At 37.3% G+C, this 26607-nt stretch overlaps 2 protein-coding genes across 4 annotated transcripts; one reads left to right on the top strand and one right to left on the bottom strand.

The window, feature by feature from the left end:
- Positions 1 to 29: 29 nt before the first annotated feature.
- On the top strand, positions 30 to 14640 carry LOC123762907 (zinc finger autosomal protein). 3 transcript variants are annotated; one of them, XM_045749679.2, is made up of 6 exons: positions 30 to 182; positions 1768 to 1864; positions 2649 to 3554; positions 3676 to 4440; positions 6982 to 7096; positions 12008 to 14640. In XM_045749679.2, the coding sequence occupies exons 2-6, from the start codon at positions 1784 to 1786 to the stop codon at positions 12028 to 12030; spliced, it is 1890 nt and encodes a 629-aa protein (XP_045605635.1). In that variant the 5' UTR covers positions 30 to 182; positions 1768 to 1783; the 3' UTR covers positions 12031 to 14640. The 3 variants fall into 3 exon arrangements, with proteins under 3 accessions (XP_045605635.1, XP_045605633.1, XP_045605634.1); XM_045749677.2 differs by having other exon boundaries at positions 45 to 182; positions 6982 to 14640; XM_045749678.2 differs by lacking the exon at positions 30 to 182 and adding an exon at positions 227 to 385 and having other exon boundaries at positions 6982 to 14640.
- Positions 13416 to 26365, bottom strand: thoc7 (THO complex 7). Its single transcript, XM_045749681.2, has 6 exons — positions 26210 to 26365; positions 22448 to 22568; positions 21076 to 21192; positions 18929 to 19124; positions 14777 to 15009; positions 13416 to 13531 (listed from the first exon to the last, which is right to left on the bottom strand). Exons 1-5 carry the CDS (start codon positions 26217 to 26219, stop codon positions 14803 to 14805), a joined length of 651 nt encoding a protein of 216 aa, XP_045605637.1. The 5' UTR covers positions 26220 to 26365; the 3' UTR covers positions 13416 to 13531; positions 14777 to 14802.
- Positions 26366 to 26607: the final 242 nt, after the last annotated feature.

Raw genomic sequence — 26607 nt, 5'->3', positions numbered from 1 at the left:
TAATTGGCATGAACGCCGCCCGCCAGTGTAAATGTTCGGCCTTGCCCAGAGGCTGTTGACATCTGCTGTGTTGGCAGTATTTACCTATTTATGCCTGTATCATAGACCTTCACCTGCCTGGCGAGAGGCCACGCTACAGTTAAGGAGGAGTCTTGCCTCTCTCACCATCACACACAAGACTGGCAAGTTGAAAATGGAGTTATTATTTGTTGGTGTATTTAAAATGCGAATGTAAGTGAAGCCACATAATGAACCCATTGCGTATGCAAACCGTCGCAACACTTGTGGTGGTGGTGTTAGACACACACACACATTATGGCATTAGGAAAGACGGCATTCGTTTAGCCTAAGTGCACTTTACAATTGTTAAATGTACCCAGGGAAGGTTAGTGTATTGTGAGGCCACACTCGCCCTCATAGTGGCGTGTGCAACATGACTTCTATAGCAACAGGCGTTGCTGGAGGGTGCATCCTGTTACGTCTACCTACATACAGTCATGATTTAAAACAGGCTCGTGTAAACTCACTCAATTCAATTTCTGCATTTTCTTTATTGTGCACCCCATACCGTGGGTGGTGGAAAGGGTTACAGAGGCACATAATAAGTTAAGGAACTGAACCCCAGAGTTCATTTAGCTAAGCAAGTGATAATCTTTTGAAGGAAGTTACACAATTTTTAATGTTACATACACACATGTACATATATGTACATGTATACATACATATATATATTACACAGTCTCCGTGGTGAAGTGGTAAGACACTCGCCTGGCGTTCCACAAGCGCTTTGTCATGGGTTCGTATCCTGGCCAGGGAGGATTTACTGGGCGCAAATCCTTAACTGTAGCCTCTGTTTAACGCATCAGTAAAATGTGTACTTGGTTGTAACAACGATTCTTCGCGGCAGGGGATCGTTTTCCAGGGACCTGCCCGAAACGCTACGCGTACTAGTGACTGTACAAGAATGTAACAACTCTTGTATATATCTCTAAAAAAAAAAAAAAAAAAAAACTGGCATTACTCTTGTTTTTTTTAGGTATATCAGGAAAAGTATGACACTATAAAGATTTGTTAAATGCATGTCATATTACTTACCTGAGTCCCTGTGCATAATTATTATCAAGTTACTTCACTTGCGATTGAAATGAAGTGAACGATTCTGTAGAGTGAACCACAGAGGTATTGCGAGGTAAAGGGTCATACGTCAGCCACAGTAGCTCGATGCAAACTGAAGGCTTCCCACCAATGTGGCCTACTCAGGATGTTTACAAGATGGCAGCTGTTTACTATCACCCCCCTGAGCATCATCTGGTTGCCCCCTTTACACTATGGGGGTGCATCCGATCTTTCGAGCGTTGTCGCCCCTCAAACAACGACTACTATACACTACAGGCTTTTAAATTTTGGCTGGGACTTTGAAACATCCCCAACAGTAGTTGTGCAATTTATGGATGATTAACAAGAACAGCCCTGCCTGTGTTGAGCAGTACAAGGGTTAATTAACCTCAAAGATGCTAAGCTATTTATAAGTCTTACATCGTGGTACACATTGAAAAAAAATGTACCGAACTGAAAACCCCACACGGATCAATTGCATATGGCGATTTTTCACAGGAAGAAATTGCATGTAGCGATTGGAGCAGTGTAAGAATTAATGGTAGTTTACACTAATGCTTCTGCTACAGTTTTTAATCACTTACTATGGTATGTTCTGCAGCACTTTAATCCTTTAGTTTGGGTAATTATTAAGATTTTCTTTTTCTTTAGGTATAGTGAAGCAGTCATGGCAGACCAGACGATCTTCCTTCGGTGGAATGACCACCATAATTGTATCCTGCGCATGCTCTCCAACATCAGAAAAAAGGTAATGAAGACAAAAAATATATTACAGTACAGGACTGTATACACATTATACTACATGCCTATAATTTTCAGTATAAAAATATTTTCAGGTTAAAGATGTTTGAATCTTGTTCACACAATTATGAATAATTTTAGATATGTATACCTGGAGTGGATTCTGGAAGTTCTACTCCATAAGCCCAGCCTGGGGCCAGGCATGACTTGTGATCATTTTATTCAACAGGTTGTTGTACAGTTATCAGTAATACATACTGTATTACTGAGAAAATCAGTATGAGCCACGAGGAGTATTCAACCCCATGCACTTGATACTCTTAAGCAAATGCCCTAGACCACTACACCACGAGATGGTCAAACACAATGCAACCTTTGATTCTACTGAATCCTCTAGAGGGTCCTGTGGCTTCCAATTGAAGCCCAATTAGGGTTTCATGCATTGCACCCATGCACTCTGGCTTATGGTGCAGTAGTTCTACTTGCAATGCTTCTCATCAAATGCACAATGAAATCACAATAAAGTGATATATCGGTGAGAAAATTAATTTTCTCATTGATAATCACGTTAAAGTGATTACATTGTGCACTGTACTTGGTGTCCTTTATCACAGTGGTTATAACTGATTGGTTCTAGGTTTGATTCCAAGGGAAAGGAAGATGGCTAGGCACACTTATTTACACCCTATGCCATGGTTATCAGTCAAATAGATATTTGGGATAGAAATGTCTTAAGCATTAAAATAATTTCATTGATTTTGCCATTACCTCAATTTTTGTTTTTATTTCAGGAACAGTATTGTGATGCCACAATAATGTGTGAAGGCCGTTTCTTCCCAGTTCATAGGATTGTTTTGGCAACCTGTAGTAGCTATTTTGAAGATATTTTTGCTAAACTTAATTGCAATCATCCAATGATTGTTTTAATGGATACTAAATCTGCTTATTTAGAAGTTTTGTTATCATACATGTATGGAGGAGAAATAGGCATCTTGGAAAGAAATCTTGCTGATGTTTTACGTACTGCATCTGCTCTTAAAGTGAAAGGGCTCTTTGAGCACACAGTCAGTAATGCAGATGTAGAAGTAAATAGAGAGGTAAAGATACCCAAACCTCACTCTAACATACAGTATAATCTGAAATCAAACATGATAAATGTCATTCCGGCAAGTGACCAGCAAGAAGAAGAAAGTAACAATGAAATAATAGATTGTGATAGTCAACACACAGAAGTCAAACAGCTTACACAAATGAAGTTACCTAGACAAGGTCCATCATCTTCAGTTGTAGTAAAGGATAATTCACCTAGACAAAGTTCATCAACTTCATTTGCCATAGAGGACAATTTGCCTAGACATTGCCCATCAGTTGCAGTTGCCATAGAGGATAATTCACCTAGACAAGGTCCTTCACCTTCAGTTGCAATTAAGGATGCTTTTAAAATTAATGGAAATTTCAAAGATAGCATGCAAGATTCACCAGGTATGTGTATTTTGCCAAATTTGGATATGAGCTTGGTAGGGTCACATACACACACACAATCCTTGGAAGAAATGTTGCCTGTGGATTCCATTGCTGATGGAGAAAATAGTCATGAAGATTTGGTGCTGTGGAGAGAGCACACAAGTTTGAAACCACAAAACAAAGTAAATATGAGGCAAACACTCGCCGGCTCTGATGTGGACCCTGCTGATGAGGTGAGCACAGTTTTGTACTTGAATTTATTTTCTAAATACAATTAGAAAATTAGGTTAACTAGAAATATTGATAATTATATAATATAAAATATAGTTATACTAATTGCATTACAATTTTCAGAGTATAATGGAGGAGATAGATTTGAAGAATGAAAGTGGTGAATTGTGTCCACAGGCAAAGATTGATGGTGATTGCATCCACTGCAGAGAGATTTGTGATTCCAATTATGCTAACAGCACATTAAAGGACAAAAATGAGATACCCGTGGGCACCTTTTTCCAAGAAAATAAGATCCCACATGACAATTATCCAGAAAATGAGGGTGAAATTCAGTTATTCAAAGATGATCTCCATTTGAGCGCGTCGGTTACATACATTATTAATGAACATCAAGATAATGATATGTGTGTGACTAAAAGCAGTATGGCTGTGCAGAATAGTAATACTACTCAAGACACTACAAATTTACAGAGGACTGAGGAGTCTTCTGGGTCAGAGTCTAGTGTAAATGCACATGCTATAGAAACAGATAATGCTGTTAATCATTGCAGTTATGAAAAGAATGAGATCAGAACTATAAATAAATTTAACAGTAATGTACATAATAAAAAATCCGTGCCTTTAGCATTAAAACGTCTGAATGTCAGTTGGTATACAAATAGTGTCACTGCATCAAATACTAGTCCATCTCGAGCATCTGTACCAATTGAGCAAATTAAAGGACAGTCAAAGATAATAAAAATGCAGACAAACTCCTCAGGCTCAAGGTCTCAGTCTGCAGCAATTTATGGCTCTCAGATTGGAAGAAATCCAGAACAAAAAAATTCCAAGGAAGTAACTTTGCTCGAAACATCATTGAACAACTACAGAACCCGGTCCAGAAAGGTATGTAATTTGTACCCTTAAAATTTTTTAAGTATGTGTGCTTGTTTCCTTATCTCCATAAGAAATGGCTGGATTTCACTTATCTAATTCATATTTATCCTTAATGTTCTTTCAGTGAATTTTAAAGAATACTGTAGGTCCTACCCATACTGTTGTGGAACATTTATACACAAATATGAGAGAGGACATTATTGAAGATGTTAACTTAGCAGTAAAGGCTATTATCAGATCCAGCAAATGCAGGGCTAACTGGCTGTAAATATAAAAGATGTGGGTGTGACCTGACATGTAAGAAATTTAGCATTTCTCAATTTATATTTTTATCTTGACAATTTGCAGTAAATTACAGAAACGTCATAGATTCCGGTCAATGTAGTTGTAGTGTTTGATAACTGCAGATTTTCTACGCTTCTAGCTTAAGTTTTATTTTTTAAAGATGCTTTTAGCATCCTGATAGTTCATGATGTGTTGTTTTTTATGGTATATTATTGCCATATTGACGTTAATGATACAGCACGGATGCACAGTGGTACCTCCGTTTTCAAATTTAATCCATTCCTAGAAACAGTTCGAAAACAGAAAATTACGAATTTTTCCATAAGAAATAATTAAATTAAATTACTCCATTCCACGCCTCCAAAAATATTAACTTAAAAATACAACTTTTACATGCTACTACTTACATATTGTACTACAGTATGTATATCTAGCCTTTATTGAGGACTCTTGTTAGCATATGGAAGACAGTGAGGAAGGGGGAGGAGGAGGAGAGGTGTGTTTGGAAGGAGAGTCCCCTTCCATTATGACAACAGTGATGACATTTCTGGGGTACTCTCATGTTTTACAGGCATACCACTAGGACCTGGTTGTGGCTCACTGCTTGCTTGTTTTACTAAGAATCTGTTTATAGACACTTGTTTTTCCCTATATTTTAACACGTCTGTCGTGAGACATCACATTGTCCCGCTATGAATGATCTCTGTTTTTCATCTACTGTATAGTCATTCTATTTTGTAAGGTTGAACTTTACCACTGACTTTCTTGGAACCCATGGTGTGACATGTATTCAGGACTTTTATGTTCAGAAACCAAAAAAGTACAAAAACAATGAAATTTTTCACAAAGAATTCAAGCGTGGTCGTCACTAGGTAGGAGACACTGGTGAACTGAAGCATGCCACGCACTCAGTCGGCCCATACGTGTATCAATAAACTTGAGCACCAAAGCAAACCTCGAGTACCGAGTCAAATTTTTCGAAGAAATTGAGCTCGAGAACCGAAAAATATGAAAACTGAGGTTCTGCTGTATACTGTACTTCCATTCATAAATACCTATGTCTAATATTTCTAGAGGTTCATTTCACCCCCTTAACTAGATAAGGGTTAGAATTCAGTAGCATTAAACCACCCTTTTTGAGTTCAAATCTCAGTTTAGTTTAACATAAAAACTATATTAAGTACTGTAATGTAGTTCAAGAATTCAAACACTGCATATTGTTTACAGTGAAAAGGGGATGATTTTATTTTTAAATATTTCGAACAATTATTTGTATCTTAGATAATTGATGAGATCGAAGACTTTGTATACTTCCTTTGATAGTTCAGGTGTTATTTAATACTATAATTGTGGTTGCTAAGCTAAGGTGTAAAGTGTTGATAATGCAGTGTGGGAGTGGTAGAAGCACTTCAACATCTGAGGGTATCTTATCTGGCTGGACACACTCGGGCTAGGCACATTATCAGGTGGGTCGCGGAACCTAAATTCAGAATACTAGTAAAATAAATGTGAATCCTCGAATTAGCAAGTGTTTTCATGATTCCAGGTAGCCCAGATAGGCTTCCTGGAAGATTTGACTGATGTTTTAGTGGACTATGTGATTTCATAGCATAGCCAAGAAGCTAAGCTATTCAATTCTAGAGATTGAAGACTCGAGACGACATCACTGTGGCCTAAATTATTTAGTTTAATAAAGAAGTGTATACTGTACATCATTTATTGCAGTAAACCCATGTTAAATTTGGATATAGCTTGAATTACTCCTGCCTTGAAAGTGTTAATAACGAATTCTGACATATTGCATTTGAATACACTAGGGTGTATTACAATATAGTGGGGGGATGTCATTGCATATGAGTCTCTAGTCTCTTGGACTGTGTCAGCAAGCAGTCTGCATTCCTAACAGTGGGCTGTGATAGTTCCCGCCACATCCATAAGAGTCGAGCTGAGAGGGCACTGAAGGCGAGTGTAACAAGCTTAAAGTTTCAAAGGGCAAGGCGCGTAGGACCCATTTTTCCCCTTCTTCCCCTCTCCCGTCTTATTATAAGTAAAGTAACAGCTCTTTATCACACTCGATGTCACAGTGGTGAGTAAGCATCCTGATTAGGGGCAATTTTTTCAAGTATAAAAGTGTGGCAGTGGGTCATGGGTATTAGAAAATAAGGCTGCAAGTTCAAAAAGGTTGGGAATCATTGGTCTAATTGATATTGAATTTACATTTTCATGTGTTTTAATAAGGTATCTTGTACTACTTTTATCCCATAGGTTGTGGCGAACGCAGAAAAGAAACCAAAGATTCCAGAGAATGCCAGCCTTGATTATGATAAATCACAAGAGGATTTCAGGTGTTCTTCTCAAAACTCCCTGGGATTGAACAGCAGTAATTACACAAAAAGTCATTTTTCAAATTCAGATTTTGGTGATAACATTTCATGTATTACCTTGGCTTCTAAGAATGCAGGAAGAATGAAATCTACAGAAACTATAAAATCCTCTAAATATGTTTCAGTAAAACTTAATAAGAGTATTGCACAAAAAATACTTGATAAGTATGCAAAAAGTAGGAAGTTTAAAAGTCAAAATAGAAAAATTTATTCAAAAGAAAAAAGTTTTGCTTGCACTCTTTGTACTTACAGATGCAGTCAGTACAGTAGACTATATGACCATATTAAAATTCATTTAATTGATAATGTGTATGTTTGCCATATTTGTTGTTTCAAGTCAAAAAGTCTACAAACTGTTAATCAGCATGCCTGTTGTCAACATAAGCGTCCATCATCTGGTGCCGATGTCAGCAAATTATCTAAAAAAAGTAATCTTCCTCCTTGTACTAAAAAAGAATCTCTTTCATGTCACTTATGCCCTTTCAGAACACTGCTTGAAGGATCTTTAAAGCGTCACATGCATTCACACATTAGAAGAAACACACACACATGTGGCAGATGTTTTTATAAATCAACTAATGTTTCAAATCTTGTTAATCATGCTGCTTCTCATGATAAGCCATTTGTTTGTGAGCAGTGTTCATACCGCTGTAAGAATAGTGCAAGATTGAAGATTCATACACGGATTCACACGGGGGAGAAACCATATTCTTGTCGGTTTTGTTCACATAGAGCATCTTTGTATGCTAACGTGCTAAGACATGAACGTGTAAGGCATCCTGATAAAATCACCAAAAGAAAACGTAAGGAATAAGATATAGTTCAGGCTTCATTGAAAGACTTCATTTCTACAACAAACTTTTACCAATTAAAAATGAGTGCTGTATACACTCAATATATGGCAGATGGAGTTGTTTTTGTTTATATAACTTTGCTTCAGTTGTACTGCATGTGCCATTGCATGTTTTGGGTTAGCTCTGCTCTGCATGGGAATAGGGACTAAACCTGTGGAAAGTATGTGCCCCTATTCTTCATAACTACTCTTTGTACACACCTCATCTCCCCTATCATACCCTGCATTCCCTACTGAGGATAACAGATCATGTGTTCTGCTCTATGTATAATGTGCATGAGGAGTATGCTGTTGTTCTGGAATTGTAGTTTTATTCAGAGGTGGTCACCAGTTGTAAATATTTTCCTGTTGCAGTATTATGATATCTGGATGAGGTTCTGGAAGTTGTTCTATTCCCCAGGGCCAGGCTTAAGAGCTTGGTCCAACAGGATGTTGCTTGAACAGCCCACATAACCACTACAGCGTAGTTGGTCTGGCACTTATTGAAGAAAACTGTCTAGTTTTTTCTTTAAGATTTCCACTTTCGTTTCAGCAATATTTCTTATACTTACTAGGAGATTATTGGACAACCATGGACTTTTGATGTACATATAGTGTTCTCTGTACCTTCTGTACCTTCTGTACCTCTGTACCTTCTCTATGGCACCTCCACTCTTCACTGGTTCTATTCTGCACTTCCTTCCATAAGTCATTTCAGTATGTTGTTATTTTACTGTGCAAATTCAGAATCTGGCCTTCCAGTTTCTTCCATGTATATAATATTTAGTATCTGTGTTTCCTTTTTAGAGAGTACATTTGGAGAGTTTTGAGATGATCCCAATAGTTTAGGTGCTTTATTGTGTATGTGTGCTGTATATTCTCTTTATTCCCTCTATTTTGGCAATCTCTCCTGCTCTAAAGGGAGAACAAAGTATGGAGCAGTACTCATGGCAGGACAGCACAAGCAATTTGAACAGTATGAGCATTGTGATGGGATCCCTGGATTTGAAGGGTAATCCATCATATAATTTTTCTAGCTGGTGTTATGTTTGCTTGGTTAAATATTAGGTTGCCAGACATTATTTCCAGATCCTTTACATGTTGCTTTCCCATCATGGGCAGATTTGATTGTGTTTTTTTTACTCTATTTTGATAAAGTCTTCATTTTAACCATACCTAAGTAACTGGAACTTATCACTATTAAACATAATGTTATTTTCTGCTGCCCAATCAAAAAATTGATTAATATTAGCTTGTAATTTTTCTGTCTTCTACAGAAGTAACATTAAAACTGATTTTTGTCAGATGCAAAAGGATGACACGAGGCTGTGACTTGTATTTTTCTCAATATCTGCTGTGAGAATAAGGACGGCAGTTCTTGCCTAGGTGTGCTTGTGGGGATAGAGCTTTGGCTCTTTGGTCCTGCCTCTAAACTGTCAATCAACTGGTGTACAGATTCCTGAACCTATTGGGCTCTATCATATCTACATTTGAAAGTGTGCATGGAGTCTGCTTCCACCACATTCCTGCCTATTCATCATTCCATTTGTTAACTACCCTGACATTGAAAAACATTATTTTTAATATCTCTGTGGCTCATTTGAGTACTCAGTTTCCACCTGTGTCCTCTTCATGTTCCACCCATGCCTAATAGTTTCTTTGTCCACCCTGTCAATTCCTCTGTGAATTTTTGTAGGTGGTAAGGTAGGTGAATTTTGTAGGTGGTAATCATGTCTTCCAGGGATGTGAGGTTTAGCTCTCATAGCCTTTCCTCGTAACTCATACCTCTCGGTTTTGGGACTAGGCTGGTGGCATACCTCTGACTCTTCTCTAACTTTGTCTTATGCTTAACTAGGTACGTAGCTCCAGGCTGGAGCTACGTACTCCAGGACTAGTCTGACATAAGTGGTTTACAAGGTTCTGAATGATTCCTTACACAAGTTTCTAACGGCAGTTCTGATGTTGGCCAATTGAGCACATGCTGCTGATATTTTGATGTGGGTTTCTGGGGTACAGGTTCTGTGTGATATCAACCCCCATATTTTTCTATTTGACTTGCAGGATTTCAGCTCTCAGAGGGTACATTTTGTTTGGCCTCCTGCTCCCTTCACCTAATTTCATTACTTTAAACTTACTGGGTGAAACTTTAGCAGCCATTTCCTAGACCATTTCTCCAGTTTGTCCAGGTGAATTGTCCAGGTCCTGTAGTCTCTTATCTTCATCTGTCTTGATTCTTCTCATAATTTTTGCATCATCAGCAAACATTGAGAGGAACGAGTCTATACCCTCTGGAAGAACGTTTACATATATCATAAATACATCAGATGCGTCCAAGTACAGAGCCTTGTGGGACTCTGCTAATGCCATCTCGCTACTCTGATGTCTTCCCACTCACAGTTGCTCGCTATTTCGTGTTGCTTAGATACTCTCTTATCCACTGGAGCACCTTTACTTTTATTCCTGCCTATTTCTCCAACTTTTGCAAGTCTCTTATGGGGGTACTGTGGCAAAGGCTTTCTGACCCTTCTCTTTCTTGCCTAATTTTTGTTGCCTGGTCATAGAATTCTATTAAACCTGTGAGGCAGGATTTTCTGTCCCTGAACCCATGCTGGTGGTGTTACAAAACTCCTCCTCCTTCAGAAGGTCTACAAACTTTTTCCTTGTGATCTTTTCTATCACCTTGCATGGTATACAAGTTAGGGAAACTGGCTTTTAGTTCAGGGCCTCTTGCCTGTCACCTTTTTTGTATATTAGGACCATATTAGCAGTCTCTTACCCCTGTCAAAGTACACATACATTTGTTTGTCAATATCTGCTTTGTATTACAATATGTACTTTGTACTACATTGCAATCTGAGAGAAAATTGAATAGTCATCACCCTACTTTACCTGTTATTCCTATTGACCTAATCTTATGCAGTTTATTGACCATTTAAAAGTGCTAGGCTGGCTTTGTTGGTGTCTAGGAGCATTTGGCTTTTCACTTCTGGCCTAGCTAGGGTTGTGAACAAAGTTTCTTTCCACCCCTTTCTGTGGTTCTTAAGTCTGAACTGTGTTTGGTTCCTTAGATTGGGGGTTGTGTGGTTATTTCTGGGGATTGCCAATTCCTTGGTAGTAAAGGCAGCTGACCCAGCATTTTCCTGTCTCGGGTCTGGTGCCTTTTATTTTGTGGGGGTTCTACCTGGGCACAGCTCTTCCCTTGCCTTGTGAAGAGATGCCTGTCTTCTCTCCAGCATCTTTGATGCTGGAGAGAAATCCTGGTTCCTTTCCTCCTGTAGAAAAGAAATTTTTCCTCCTGGCTGAAAGAGGGAATCCTGGCTCTTTCCTGGGGTGGTCCTCTCTTGGCTGAGGGCACCAGGGTAGGGGGAGGAGCCCCTAGGTGAGTTCATGAGTCCCCCTACATATTCCTCTTCTATTCCTGACATCAAAAACCTCTTGGACTCATTACTGAAACCTGTGCTCCTTTTGGGCAGTTTTAACTATCATGTCAACTGGGGCTGATCTGACAAATACCGGAGGCTGTCTTTCAGAGCCTTTCGTCCTCTCTTCTCCATCATCTCCTGAATTCTGGGGAGCCAACTTGGGTCGTCTCATGTTCTCTCACCCTTTCATGTATTAATCTCAGCCATGCTGCTGCTCCATTTATGTATAACTAACAGGCCAGGGTGCAGCCCAGCCTGGTCGGGGACTGGGCTGTAGGGACATTGAGCCCCGAAGTCATTGCAAGATAACATGAAATGTTCTCGATGACCTCCATAAGTGATCATTTCCCCATCCTTGTAAACCTCTTTTCTTTGCATTCTCTCTCTCCCTTGGTGGAGGTTTAATAAGGAGAAATGGAATCTTTTTCATCCTCCATGCAGCTCTTCCCAACATGTTCGATTTACTTTTCCCTCATGCCCTCCTTTTTCATGACATCCTTATTAGTTGCTGTCATCTGCTCTATTCCTTGCTTTATATTCCAAGGCACAAGGAAGTCCTAGGTGGAATTAAGAATACTTGGGCTGTATGCTTTAAGTGTGCAGCTTGGAAGACACATGCTGACAAACACCTGAATCTTTTTATTTTGTTTCAGAAAGAAAGTGCAGTGGCCCCTAGGGCTATCCATACAGCTAGAAATGAGAGTTGGAATCTAAAGTCTCCCTGATTACTGTTGACAACCCCCTCTCCTTCAGATCTGTTAGAAAATCTGCAAGACTGCAGGTAAATTTCTTCACGACATATCGCCTGTCCTTAATCTCCATGGTTCCATCGTGGCATATCCTGCATAGGTTGCAAACAAATTGGGTTGCATTTTTCCATCCGTTAACTCTGGTACTCATCTTCCTCCTCCATTCCTTACTCGAAAAACCCTTCTTGAATCTAGCTCTTGGACTTTCACACTCACCTACCTCCCCCCAATAATGATTCACATTCTCTCTCTAAATTTGCCTTGGCCCTCCACAGTTCTATAGCAGCGAGCTCAAACTGGTATTCATTATGAGATGTTTAGTTATTTCTTTCCATGCACATTTAAGCATCTGCTGAACACCTATAACTGGACTTGGGAGGTGACCTCAGTCCCCGAGGACTAGCTTGAGGCAGTTGTTTTTTCCATTTCGGAAACCCAGTACTCGAGGGACTTTCCCCAGAAGATTTTCACCCCATTGCCCTGAATTTGTCTGCAAATTTTTGGAACACATGGTACATCTTGTGTGGTTCTTACATCATCTTTGCCTCTCAATTTGGCTTTTGCAAGTAACTGATATCTTGATGGACTTGGAGGTCTACATGTATCTTTGCTGTGAATACCTTTGTTGCCATTCTTTTTGACCTAGAAAAGGCTATGAAATCACCTGAAGATAGAATATTGTATCCCAATTACATTATTTTGATCATTGCAATGTACCACACTTTTATTTATTTAAATTTTATTTACTCATTTATTTAAATTGAGATTCGGTTTCATTTTGACTTAAACAATATGAAGGTGTTCAAGCCAATGTTCTTAGCACTAAATTCCTGGTTGCCCTAAATGATCTTCCTTCCAGCATTTTCGAACCATCTGCTATTGTGGTGACAGTTTCCCTTTTCCCCCCTGTTTAGTGCCTCCTTTTGATAATTACTTACTTCCCGTTTCCCCAGTACTGACTCCAACTTGCCTGAATTGGTAAGAGGAATTTGTTTAAGAGGGGGGAAAAAGTCCTATTGCAAATGTTTTCTATTGAAACTTTTACCACAATACATTACCCCTTTTATGCCCCAGGCAACACATCCATGACCTCTTACCTAGGGCAAGTACTCCCTACAACAGGTTGTCCAATGACCCGAACAAGACTCCAAACACTATGGGAACTCTTAGAAGCCTGTCACAACAGTAGACTAGATATGGAAACAAACCTTAAATAATACACATGTAGAACTTTGCAATGCCAAGAGTGGAAATCTAGCTCTTAAGGTGGTTGTTTACTCAAGTTTATTTCAAGGATCAGTCAAACCATACAAATGTTAATTAGCTTTTAATTAAGTGTAGTTACAGGATGAGCGCTACGATTGTGCTCATGGTGTCCTATAACAGCTTTGGCCTCCACCACCACCAACTTGTTCCAGCCATTTTCCTCTGTTTGCAAAAGTGAATTTATTATTTCTTCAACAGCTTTGTTTAGTTGATTTAAATCTATGACCTCTTGTTCTTTAAGTTCCAGGTCAAATTCTTTCCTATCAATTTTATAGATTCCCATTACTTTTGTACAGTGATCATAATGCCTCTTTCTTGTAAAAGAAATTAATTGGACTAGTAATTTAAACTATAAATTTGTAATAGGCTTTAAATGTTTAAACACTATGTACAGTATAATGTTTTAACATTTTACTTTAAACATTTAAAGTTAAAATATAAAGACATATGCAATATGAAAATTATGATTAAACTAGTTAAAGAAATGCTAAAAAATGTAATTCTGAAAATACAAAAAAAATCAATATTTCATTTAAATAGTCTAGTTCATGAGGTTATTCAGATTTGTGTATATTATTAGGCCTAGATATCTAACCCACAACAGAAGATTAAGAAACAATGGATGTTTGAGTCCATCCTGGACCACTATAAAGTCATGGCGGAGAAAACCATCTAAGGGACTGAGACAGATGCATGGCGAGTGCAAGAATAAGCATATGAAGGAAGAATAAGTGGAAAATGGAAAAAAATAGAGAATCAAAGTTTAGAAGGGAAGGAAAAGGATAAAATGAAATTGCAAGAAGCCAGATGCCAAAGAGAATGTCTAGTATCAAGAGACAAAGGCTAGAGGGGGCAAAGCTAGGTCTGAATCACATTTCTTGACAAATGTGACCTGACCTAGCTTTGCCCTCTCTAGGACCTTTTTTTCTCTATTACTAGACAGACATTCTATTTGGCATCTTGCAGATTTCCTTTATATCCTTTTCCTTACCTTCTAAACTTTCTTTCAAGTAATTCTCTGTATTCATACCTTTCATCTTTCTACCCTTGTATTGTTTTCTCTTCCACTGTCTATTATACAACTTGTTATATCGGTCTGGCTGGACCGTTGTTACGTCATTTTCTGTTGTGGATTGCATATAAACTCTTTACTTTATTGCAATACATCAACTGCATTGGGCCTAGCATGGCAGATAATCAGTTAAATATTCATCTGAAAGGTGAAGATGTGTGAAACACAGGCGCTTTCATAATAAAGTTGTAAAAGTAAACTGTAAACATTATTAACCTGCAAACTGAAAAATGACTTCTCAAATTTATTCTGCATGGGTAGGCCAATGAACCTATATCTTAGACATGGATTTTTAAATGCCATTGAAACTACTGCATAAGTTTTTTTTTTTTTACCTTAACTTTATTTAACTGTTGCCAGTCTAAGTTTCCATGGATGAAGCTGTTAAATCTACAGTGGGCGGTGGTGCTGTCAGGTCTATAATTTCTTCAAAAATGCATGGATCATTGTCTCGTGATGGAGAATTATCTAGTAGCAGTGTTTGCTTCAGCTGGTGCAGTGAAGTAACAAGAACATGTAGTTGTTTTCGACGTAAGCCAACCTTCTCTTCCAGCTGATCTCTCTTTGACTGTAAGAAATGGAACCATACATCAAATAAAGTTACAATACATGGTTTTTACGCGCACACACACACGAAAGTGTTAACAGAGCCGCCACCACCACAGGGGAGGACAACACACCAACAGATGATTGGCAGGGCACATATGGCTTAGTCCTGTTACTGCCCTTCATACCAACAACAATAGATAAATGTCTCAAAGGATTCTCGGCACAAGATACAATGAAAGGAGGTTTCCTTTGCAGGTTAGTTATTATTGAGGACTTGCTAAAGAATTATGAAGAAAAAAGTAATTAAATTAGATCAAGAAAATGAACGTCACAAATGAGTTTTGTAATTTAAAAGGAAGTATTTTCCAGCAAAGCAAGGAAATTACCAGCTTGATTAATAAGGTAATGAGACAGGAGGCACAAATCAAGGAACTAGTGGAAGAAATTGTGGTATGGAAAATAAGGATGGATGAATTTGAAGAAATTAAACAGGAAAATACTCATATGGTGAAAGTGCAAACATGGAATTGGGCCAAGAGACTCTTCATTGAAAGCTCAAATAAAAGGGGCTAATAAAGGACTGGAAAAGTATAGAGGAAATAAAAGAAAATCAAGGAAGTATGTATGGAAATCAAAATCAGATATGACTAACAAGAAGCAGACATTAGACAAGCAATTAGAAATGAACTGTTACCAACAGAAAATTAGTACATATTAAAAAAATTGCAGATAAAATCCCATAATTTTTTGGCATTTAGAAAAGGAAACACCATCTAGGATAGAGCAGAAGAGGAAAAAAGTCAGAAGGTCTCACGACAAAGGAAAATGTCACTAATATTAGGGAGATAGGCAAATATGAGACAAGAATTCACCTTAAGGGTGACACTTAATTGAGTGAAAAATGATGGAAGGCTTAGGAATGCTGGGAACGGCAGGATGAGGATGGGAAAACTAGGCATTAAGACAAGACCTCTCAAAGGAAGACAGAAGTTAAATTTAACATTGATGAAGCAAAACATTAAAATGGAGACTAAAGACATTCTTTTTTCTATAAGGTGATGGGGACTGAAAGAGTCTGTGAAATGATACATAAAAACACACCAAGAAAATCATTAGAGGAAGGGGGTTGTAAAAGTCAAAGTGAGAGGGAACATGTTCCTAAAAATTTTATACACCAACATAGATGGAGCAAAATAAAAAAAAAAAAACGGAACTAAAAAGATAATTCAGCTTGAGGTCCCAGATACTGTCGCACTAACAGATAGGAAACTTAAAATATTCTAAATGAGGTTATATTCAGTTTGGAGAAGGAAAAAAAACTAGGAAAGGCGGAAGTGTAGCTGTGCTGGTGAAAGAACCCAAAGGTAAGAGTTAATACTCGACACACCAAGAAAAGTTCACGTGGCATTGTAGGTTCGGAATCAAGATGACAAAACTGATACAATAATCTTAAATGCCTACAGCCCACCAGCAAGCAGCACAGACAAAGGAGGAACTAAACAAATGCGAGGGCCTCATAATCGTCATGAGAAATTATATTAATAGCAGATAAAGATAAATCAAGATTGTTGGTAATGGGGAACTTCATCTTGAAAGCAATTGACTAGGAGGCCAATGAAACAAGAACGCAGGACATTTGGACGGTCAGATTTGTAAATCTCATCCTGGAAATTAAGGATATTACATTACATTAAGTAGGTCACGAGAATGAGGGAAGGCAATGTTTCATCAATACTGGATTTAATATTCAACAGGAAAGAAAATTAGATATTTCACATTCAGTACCTCCCTCCCTATGGATAATGTGACCATATCCTGTTGGAAATTAAATATGCAATGCAATATAAAATCTAAAAGACAATGAGGAAATTGAAATAGTTGAGAAACTTGACTTTAAGAGAGGACACTATGGGCAACTTTGCAAATTCTTTAATTTAACTGGAAAGCCTTGTTGCTAGAGAAGTAAATGAGATGTATGCCAAATTCTGTGAAATATACAATAAAGGCACCAACAAATTTATATCAAACAGTGATGCAGAGCCAGAAAACAGGATTGGTTCAACAAATTGAGAGGTGGGGGCCAGAATGGAAAAAACGAGAAAATGGGTACAATATAGAAAGAGGCTTAACCCTCAAACATACCAGCACTACAGAAAAGCAAGAAACAAATACACAATAGTGAGGAGAGAGGCAGAAAAGAACTTTGAGAAAGGGTAGCAGACAAATGTAAAAAGATCCAGGCTTTTTTATTATAAATTCATTAAAAGCAAGCTGCATGTAAAGGACAATATCCAGAGATTTAGAATGGGGAAAAAAAAGATTCATAGAAAACAAAAATGTACAAAATACTAAATTCGTTATTCTCGAATGTTTCACCAAGTGTTTTTTCACTTTTTTCTCTTTAGTTGCAACAGTATGTGTGTTGAACAACATTAGCAGCAGAAGTGTGTGTACCAAATTAATAGTCTCAGTCTGTCAAAAGGATGAAGGGTATTGATAAAGAGTTTTGAGTTCAGATATGAAGGGAAGGCAGAGCACAGTGCTAAATGTGTTGGATGCAGGTTTAGGATGAAATAAATTTAGTTTAGCTTGAGAATAGCCACAGTTGATAAAATGTGAGTGCTTTGCAACTAGTGGTTTCAGTGCTTTGCAACCAGATTAGTACAGTACTGTACCAGAAATGAGAGGGCTCACCAGTGAGGACAGTTTATAGGAACTCATCTTCACAATCTTAAAGAAACAAAGGGCATATGATCACCACATAAATGATCCAGAGTAGAATAAACAAAGTGAACAAAGGAAGTTTATTTAAATAAAAAGGAGGTAGGGCAAGGGTAACATCAGAGGGAGCTGGACAAGCAATTTTAGATAGATGGAAGTTCTCATTCCCTGTATGAGTGGTTGGCATGTGGAATGCAATTAAGGAATAGGTCATTGAAGCCACAAAATTAAGAAAAATATGATTAAAATAATGTTGAGAGGGGCAATCAGTTTGCCAGGTATAAATGGCTAGGAGGCCTGGCATATAGAGCTAAACCTCATTCCCCATAGTCACTGTAGGTAAGCATAAAAGATGAATGACACGTCAACATATGTTGAAGTGTTGGTGAAGCGTTTTGATTTTTTGCCAAGAGTGTGCACGGAGTGTTTCCAGTTAGTTAACTGATGTTGATGCCCTGTCCAGTGGGTTGAGGCCTTGTCTCTCTTTACACCTAACAGGTGGTGGGCCTGGAGGACTACTGCAAAAGATTTGAAGCGACATTATTATTGTGTTAGTTATTGAATAACGTGTTGTGACACGTTAAATTTATTGAATAAACCTATATTTTGCTAATTACACTTGTCTTTGTTATCATTCCTCATTCTGTAGTACTGCCCCATTTTATATCACATTCTAATTGACCTTAAGAGAGACTTTAGCTGGCTCAGGCTCCAGCCTATAACCCCAATCACCTTTATATAAATATTGGTGCGAGGACCCATCCACTACCTGCTATATTCGTTGTGGGTGAGTTGCATAGTGAATAACCCAGTGAGAAAAAGGTTTTATTACATTATGGAAGTGAAAACTACCCTGGTCTTCACCTCCATTCGTAGTACTGAACCTCTGGCATTTTGTTCACGCCTCTCACCTTCCAGATTGCCAATTTCACATCAGGCTTCCCTGCATGGGGCCTGTGTGTTTAAAGTCAACCCAGAAGAAATAGCTCGCATCTGGCTTGCCAATTTGGGGCTAAAGCACTTAACAGTAAATTTCCCCACAGCCAGGTGGAGTAGAATTTCACTTCTGGTGCCCAATGTGGGACCTGATAACTTAGGCTCAACAGTAAGTAGATTTCCATTTCCAGCCAGATGGAATAAAATCTCTCGACTGCATAATCAACTACAGCATTAGTTCATTACAATAATGTGTGTTAATATTAACAGTAAATCCTCACCTTCAAAGAATGCAATTGCTGCGTCAAGTGTGCCAACTTATTGGCAGTGTCGGAGCGCGGGGGATGTTCCTTTATTAGCCTTGCAAGTGCATCATACTCCAATCTGTTTCGTCTCACCTGCCTAGCTTCCTCCAGTTCTTGTTTGGCTGCCCCAATTGCAATGCATGCTTCTTTTACATTTGTGTTTGTTTCCTCTCTAGAAAAATTAAATACAGGCAGTAATTACTAAATCTGTTTAGGTCATGGCCAAACAAGGGAGGCATCTCCAATCCCCTATGATACTAATGTCCCAATTTAAGCATTACCCTATACAGGTACTCTGAATATTTTGAACAAGTAGTACACAAAATTATAATTTAATGTGTATACCAATCAGTACCTGTTAGTCAAATATTAAAATGCCATACAATAACTCAATATTTTGATAAATGCTATTACAGTACTGGACTGCAAATATGTTTCCATCACATACCTGAAGACAACTAAGTGAAATTTTACATTTTATAAAATACTGTACTATATTGGAGAACCTGCTGGAATAAATGGTATTAGTGACTAAGGCAGTGAGGACAATAGTGGAGTACAGGAGATACTGTAATGCGTTTAGGGAGCATAATGAGTGAGTGTTTAAGTGTTCAGGAAGTATAGAAAGTTCACACACCAAAAGGAGTACAGGGGTACAGTACAGTTTAATGTGTATAAGGAGCATAACCAATACAGAGTGCATAATCAGTCAAGATTACAAATCTAGATTATAATAAATGCAAGAACAATAATTATGAAAATGTCAAAGTTCAGAAAATAATGTACATTACAGCAAAATGAAGTCATAGAATATAGGGAGTGCAAAGAGTAATGTACCAAATAATAACAAATTCAGGAAATTTAACGAGTTAAAAGTGATACGAGTACAGTACTGGGAATATGAATTAAAGTATAATAGTTCTAAAAAATATAATGAGTAGAGTGTATAATGAGTACAGATATACTGTAATAGTTGTGGGATGGGGGTTCTTTCCATAATATATATTTATAATAGAGAACAAATGATAAAACTATGAACTTTTGGCACAAGTGGATGTCTTGTAGCCAGTGTTGTGTGGGCTACCCGTTTGCTAAAGATATTGTCAAAACAAGCTAACTTTAAAAAAGAAACACTTGCTCTTTAGACAAAGAATTCACTTGTCAAAAACACAAGTACAATTTCTTACAGAGAATGAGAAATTACAAAATCATGCACAGGAAAAAACAAGCAAGTAGGAAATCATTAGCAATACATGAAGATTGGACAAAAAAAAAAAAAAAAAAAAAAAAAAAAAACAGGAAAGGTGTAGTAACTGAAAGAACTCCTTTGCTGCTCTACAACAAATGCTGTTTTTATGAAATACTGTAGTCTAGATCCTTGGTCATCTTACCTTGGTTCAAGGTGTTATGAAAAACATGGCCAATAAAAGTTAATTGCAGGCAACATGTTAGGCATGTCAACTCAATTCTGAAGCAAGAATAAATAGAATGTGGGTGTACAGGTCTATGTGGACAGGATAAGTGATTTAGTAGATCAAACACCCTTTTTTTTAATGGTTCATCCAGCCCAGGAACCAGGAATAGTGTGTAATAGAGATGGACAATACAGTATACAGTAGTTAAGATGGCTATGTTCTCGACTCAAAATCAGGAATCTCAGGTTCAATTTCCAGGCAGGACAAAAATTGGACAAGTTTCATTCTCTGTTCACCCATCAATAAATAGATACTGTACCCATGAGTTAGGCAACTCGGGAAAACATTCCAGGAAAAGACATTAGTTTGACATCTGGGGGAGAGACCTTGATACAAGCCTATAGTATGTATACACGCGCACACACACACACACACACACACACACACACACACACACACACACAGACATATGGCAGACATAAGAGAGATGAAGAAAGTTAATGTTAAACAAATCTCTTGAGCAAAAGCCACCTCAAGCAATGGGCTTGTGCAAAATGGAGGAACAATCACCTTAAAAAAAATAATTTAGCAAAACACTGACAACCTAAATAGATTATACCTGCCCAAGCACAAAAAATATAGAATTTTTAGAAATAAAGATAGTCTACAACAAAACTAATGCCACGAGAATTAATTACATTATAGTACCTGAGTAGCTCATAGTGCTGGATTTCTTCACGATTCATATCGACAATCGATCTCCATTTTAACGAAGAATGCTCAATAGCAGCCAGTTGTGTCAGAAGACGATCGTGTTGATTCTGGCTAAATATAAAAAAAAATTAAATATCAAACATTTAATATAATGAAATGTCCTTTGTATCTTAGGTCCCAAGTATTTACTGTATTTGTTTTCTGCATCTCTAAAAAAGTATAGTCATTTTCTAGTGAAGCCTGTTCAGTAACACCTTGGTGCTTTTGTGCTGGTACTGCTAGGCCTTACAATTGCACTGTGCCTCTAAAATTCACATGGAAGTACAGTACCTAACATTACATTCTGCTCAAAGCCATGCATCATTCCCTAGAAAAATCTTATGTATCCAACAGGTTAAGAGTTAAACAGACTCTTGTACATGTTGTACACTGATATACTGTACCATACATTTTTATCCTTTAACAATTTACTCTAGGACTAAAAATTCTTTTGGTCGTGCCTCTGTCTTTTCCAATTTCCATTTCAGTCACTTAAATCATTGTGGATTTTACCTTTCCTACTTTTATAATAAAGTAAAAGCAGTAAAGAAAGGCAAGTATTTCAACATTTGATATGCTATAAATTCCTAATGAACCCTGTCCATCACACACAAGCATCAAAATCAATTTTGCAATTATTGTACACTGCCACATTCCCCAATATTAACCATATTTTATTACCCCATTCAGATCTCCCATTTGATCTGTTCACCTACCTTACTGGTCAACCCACTTCCCCATTCATATTTACCTTTTTTTATCTATACTGTACATGCACCAGTTTATCCTGACATCATAATGCTGCCACTTTCTCCAAAACAACACTAGTCAATGCAGGCTGCAAAATATTTTAACAATACCCTAAAAAATGACAATATATCCTATACAGTACTGTACGAGCTCTTATCCAAAGCCTGCCAAATCAAATATTTGGGTTATCCAGCCAAAATCACCTCCACATACCTTTCTGGCAAAACTTTGCCATATCTGGACAGAAATCCAGATAACAGGTTTCATAAATTTTCAAGAACTACACATTTAAAAACCTACAGTATCAAACAAGACAAACTAAGGGGAAGTTTCCATTGTAAATTATACTTCGACTTATAGTGTGTAGAAATTAACATTATGTTTGTGGTACAAAAAATTGTGAATATGGTCTGTTTGGACTTCACCAATGCTTATTGGTGAAGCTTATCTGGATATCTGGTTTATCTGGTCAGGAGCCTTCCCATATAGTCCGGATAAGCGAGCTCAGACAGTATGAACATTCAGAAGCAAACCTTGTTTTGCTCTTATAATAAAGAAAATACTGTATATACTGTACCTCTCTTGGGGTGAATCGTCTGTTGAACACCATTTTATGAAATGCTTCATGAACATCATCATTACACGAGCATCACCTGTGCCATCTCCATCGATCATCAATCGGCGCCGGATAATCTCTTCTGTAAGCCAGGCAAGATTAAAATCGGTTAAAATAATCATGCAACAGGGGGACTATATTTACAGAATTAGCACAGTACAGTATTATGCAATAGGGGTGCCTCAGTATTTTGGGCAAGACTAAATAAGTGCTAGTAGTAACTAAATCAGAGCAAGAGGGTTGCCAGAAAAAACCAAGGAGTTACAGGAGTACTTGTGGCAGTTACTGCACTTAATTATTGTGCACCCCACACACCCTGTACATTAAGGTGTTGTACACAGGCTATTCTCTGTACAACAGAGAATAGCCTGTGGATATTCTTAGTTCCCCTGGGACTGGGATATTCCCTACCACTGTGTAGCCACCGTGGCGCAGTGGTAACATACTCGCTCCGAGCTTCGCAAGCAATTTGGCCTGGGTTTGTATCCTGGCCAGAAAGGATTGACTAGGAGCCAATCCTTAACTGTCTGCCTCAGTTCACCCAGCATTGAATGGGTACCTGGGTTGTTAAACGACTTCGCAGGTCATATTCCAAGGAATATTAAAATCAAGAACCTGCTCAAAATGCTATGCATGCTAGTGACTACAAAAATGAAGTGCATGCATATTTTTATATTATATTATATTATATATAATATAATATTATATAAATATAATCCAGTGCTGAAAATTGTTAGGCAGTACAAAATTGATTCCAATGAGCAAAATTTTATATTAAAGAAATGCAAGCAGTGTTCCATTACTAGATTACTGTACAAGTATTATGATTAAATAAATAGTGTACAGATAAATTGTGAAAACCAATGTTAAACATACAATGAAGTTTGATTAAGATCTTATTTGTGCTTTCTATAATTAGGCTACCACAAACAGGAAAGTTACAAAGCCACCACTGTATGTTCCTTACCAAACAGCAAGTACAGTATTTATATTTTGTTATACAGTTTATAACTAAAGTAAAGGCAGAGGTGCAGCTGTCCCTTGAGATCTGCTTATTTATTTTCAGTTGTATGGCACCATACAACATCTGCACATTATTTGTCATTTGTTTCACTCCATTAAATGTCATCTGTAAGGGGGTATTCTTGTCTCATTTGCCTATAGGAAATGCTTAGGAATGCCTGGAAAATGGCAGAATAATGTGTATAGGACACTTTGGTCATTAAGGCGAGACCTCTTAAAAGAAGATAGAAAAGCTAAAATTAAACCTTGATGAAGCAGAATGTCTAAATGAGTAGGAATGAATTGATCAAATGCTTTTGTGAAGTAGTTACTTCATTAGCAAGTGTAACTCCTGTCCTCACAATTGTACATTACTCTCATGTTCTTTGTACACATTCTTTTGATATAAATTTGAAATAAATTTTTTTTTTTTTTTCCTTACAAGGTAATCTTGAGATGATTTCAGGGCTTAGCGTCTCTGCAGCCCGGTCTGCAACCAGGCCTCCCTTTTTGTTACACATCCCAAGGAAGCAGCCCGTAGTAGCTGTAACTCCCAGGTACCTATTTACTGGTAGGCAAACAAGGAGCATCAGGGTGAAAGAAACTCTGCTCATTTGTTTCCGCCTCCGCCAGGATTGAACCCAGAACCTCGGGACTAAGAAGTTGAAGTGCTATTCATTCAGCTGTCAGGCCCTAGGTGATGGTGATTAAGGAATCAGAGGCCTTGCCTTGAACTATATTCAATCCTACCTTAGTGACAGACACCAATATCTTGCCATTAATGACATAAACCTCTCCCACTCTACCACTAACTGTAGGAATGCCACAGAGCAGCATCCTAGGACCTCTCCTATTTCTTATACAAATCAATGATCTGCCTAATATCTCTAACATTCTTAAACCTATATTATTTGCTGACGATACTCATCTACTCAGACCCCAACCCACACACATTATTTAATGTTGCAAATGATGCATTAAAAAAAAATCCATTTATGGAAGTCAACCAACAAACTCACTAAACATAGAAAATACCTACTACATTTTATTTGGAAACAAATCAACAATTGCAATTCAGCTTCTGATAGACAATGTTAACATCAGCAATAAAATTGATGGAAAGTTCCTTGGCCTATACTTAGACAAGAGACTCAACTTGACCACCCACATACAACACATAACGAAGTTTCAAAAAGGGTTGATATACTCTAAAAATCGGATATTATGTTCCAAACTCTGCTCTCCTCACTATACTAAATGCTAATCTATCCCTATCTTACATATGGTATCTGTGCAAGGGGTTCATCCACTGCAAACTACCTCAAGCCCATCATCACTCAGCAAAAAACTGCTAACAGAACAATAAACTCTGCTTTCAGACAACACTCAGCCCCATTTAAATTCCTGTTTAAATTCCTAAACATGCTAAACAATGTGAATAACTCCAACATTGCCATTTACAAAAGCCTGTTCTTAAATGTAAACCCTGTTCTGAAACTCTACCTGGACAGATGTAATAGAACCCATAATCACCACACCAGAAAAAAATTTCTCTGATATGCCAAGAGTCGAATTTAATCTGTAAACACTACTCAAAGGGACCTAGTTAATGGAACTCGCTCCCTAACAAATTGAAAAGCTGTCAAACTTTTGCCTTGCTCAAAAATAAAACCAAAAAGTACCCAATTTCATCTTCATAGTTTCCTACCTAGTGCTTTAAACTTGCACTGTATTTAGTGCTACCTAATCACCCAATATTTATACCTAAGCCATATAACCTCACCACTGTAATCATTGTTATCTTATATCATGGTTGTTAGGTTGAACACATATTTTACTGCATTGTACATTGAAATAATCCTAAAATTATGCTACAATGTACCTGTTAATAACTCAAATTTTAATGTACCTACTAATCTTTGTCAAATTTTCTTACAATGTACTTGTTAAAATGCTTAAACATTATCTGTTAGATTAAGACCTACCCAAAATGCTGTGTGTGTGTTAGTGGTTTTACAAGAATGTAAAAACATCAATGCTATGTACCCTCATAAACCCAATGTGCCTTCGTTTATATATTATATTTATATATAATATATATTATATATATATATATTATATAAATTATATAGTATGATATATATATTATATATAATATATATATTATATAATATATATATAATATATATGAGACACACACACACTATATATAAATAAAATTAATAAATACTGTACAGTTAAACAATTTACCTATGTGGTGAGCTAGTTACAGTTTTATTTGCTTATCATGCAACCACATAACAGCCGACTAACTCAAGTACGTATTTATTAATTAGTAAGTGAAGGTGAACAGAAGCATTAGGTGATATGAAACGTGCCCAACCATTTCTGTCCCGCCCGGCATTCCAGAGTCGAAAACGACCCCCAAGCTGCATTACAGAGCCCTTTTAACACTTCGTATACACTCATCCTACTACTGAAAAATAATGTACAGTATATCCTATCTACAGATCTATACTACTACCTACCTATCCTATACTACAATATATCCTAGCCTAACAAATAGATTATTTCAAATTATGTAGTGAAATTTGCTAAAAACGCTCCGGAACATTTTATCAACAACACGGCATGCCAAATGTCCTTACGATAATATCCGTAAATTGTACACTTTTTTTTTTGTCGTGGCGTCTCTGAAATATTAATGAGAGTATTACCTACCATCCCCCATCGTGGCAGGAGTATCCAAAGTAGGTATAAACAGCGTCAAAACTTAACGTAACCACTCTCTCCCACGCCTTGGCCCACACTGCTCCCTCACGCTTCCAGGGTTACCAGATCCAAATTGCTGAAAGTAGCGAGCTGACGGTCTAAAAGTAGCGAATTTGTAATAAAAGTAGAAAACATTTTTTTGAGTGAATGATACGCGTTTCAAAGAAATATATTTTGATATATAGAGTACACTACACGATGTTAATTGATTTATTAATATTATTTCTGCACATACACACACACACATTTTATATATATATATATATATATATATATATATATATATATATATATATATATATATATATATATATATATATATATATATATATATATATATATATATA

The sequence above is a fragment of the Procambarus clarkii genome, chromosome 47, assembly GCF_040958095.1.
Source record: "Procambarus clarkii isolate CNS0578487 chromosome 47, FALCON_Pclarkii_2.0, whole genome shotgun sequence".
Classification (NCBI taxonomy): Eukaryota; Metazoa; Arthropoda; class Malacostraca; order Decapoda; family Cambaridae; genus Procambarus; species Procambarus clarkii.
Note: the sequence above shows the minus strand (reverse complement) of the source record. Positions and strands in the feature narration are given on the sequence as shown.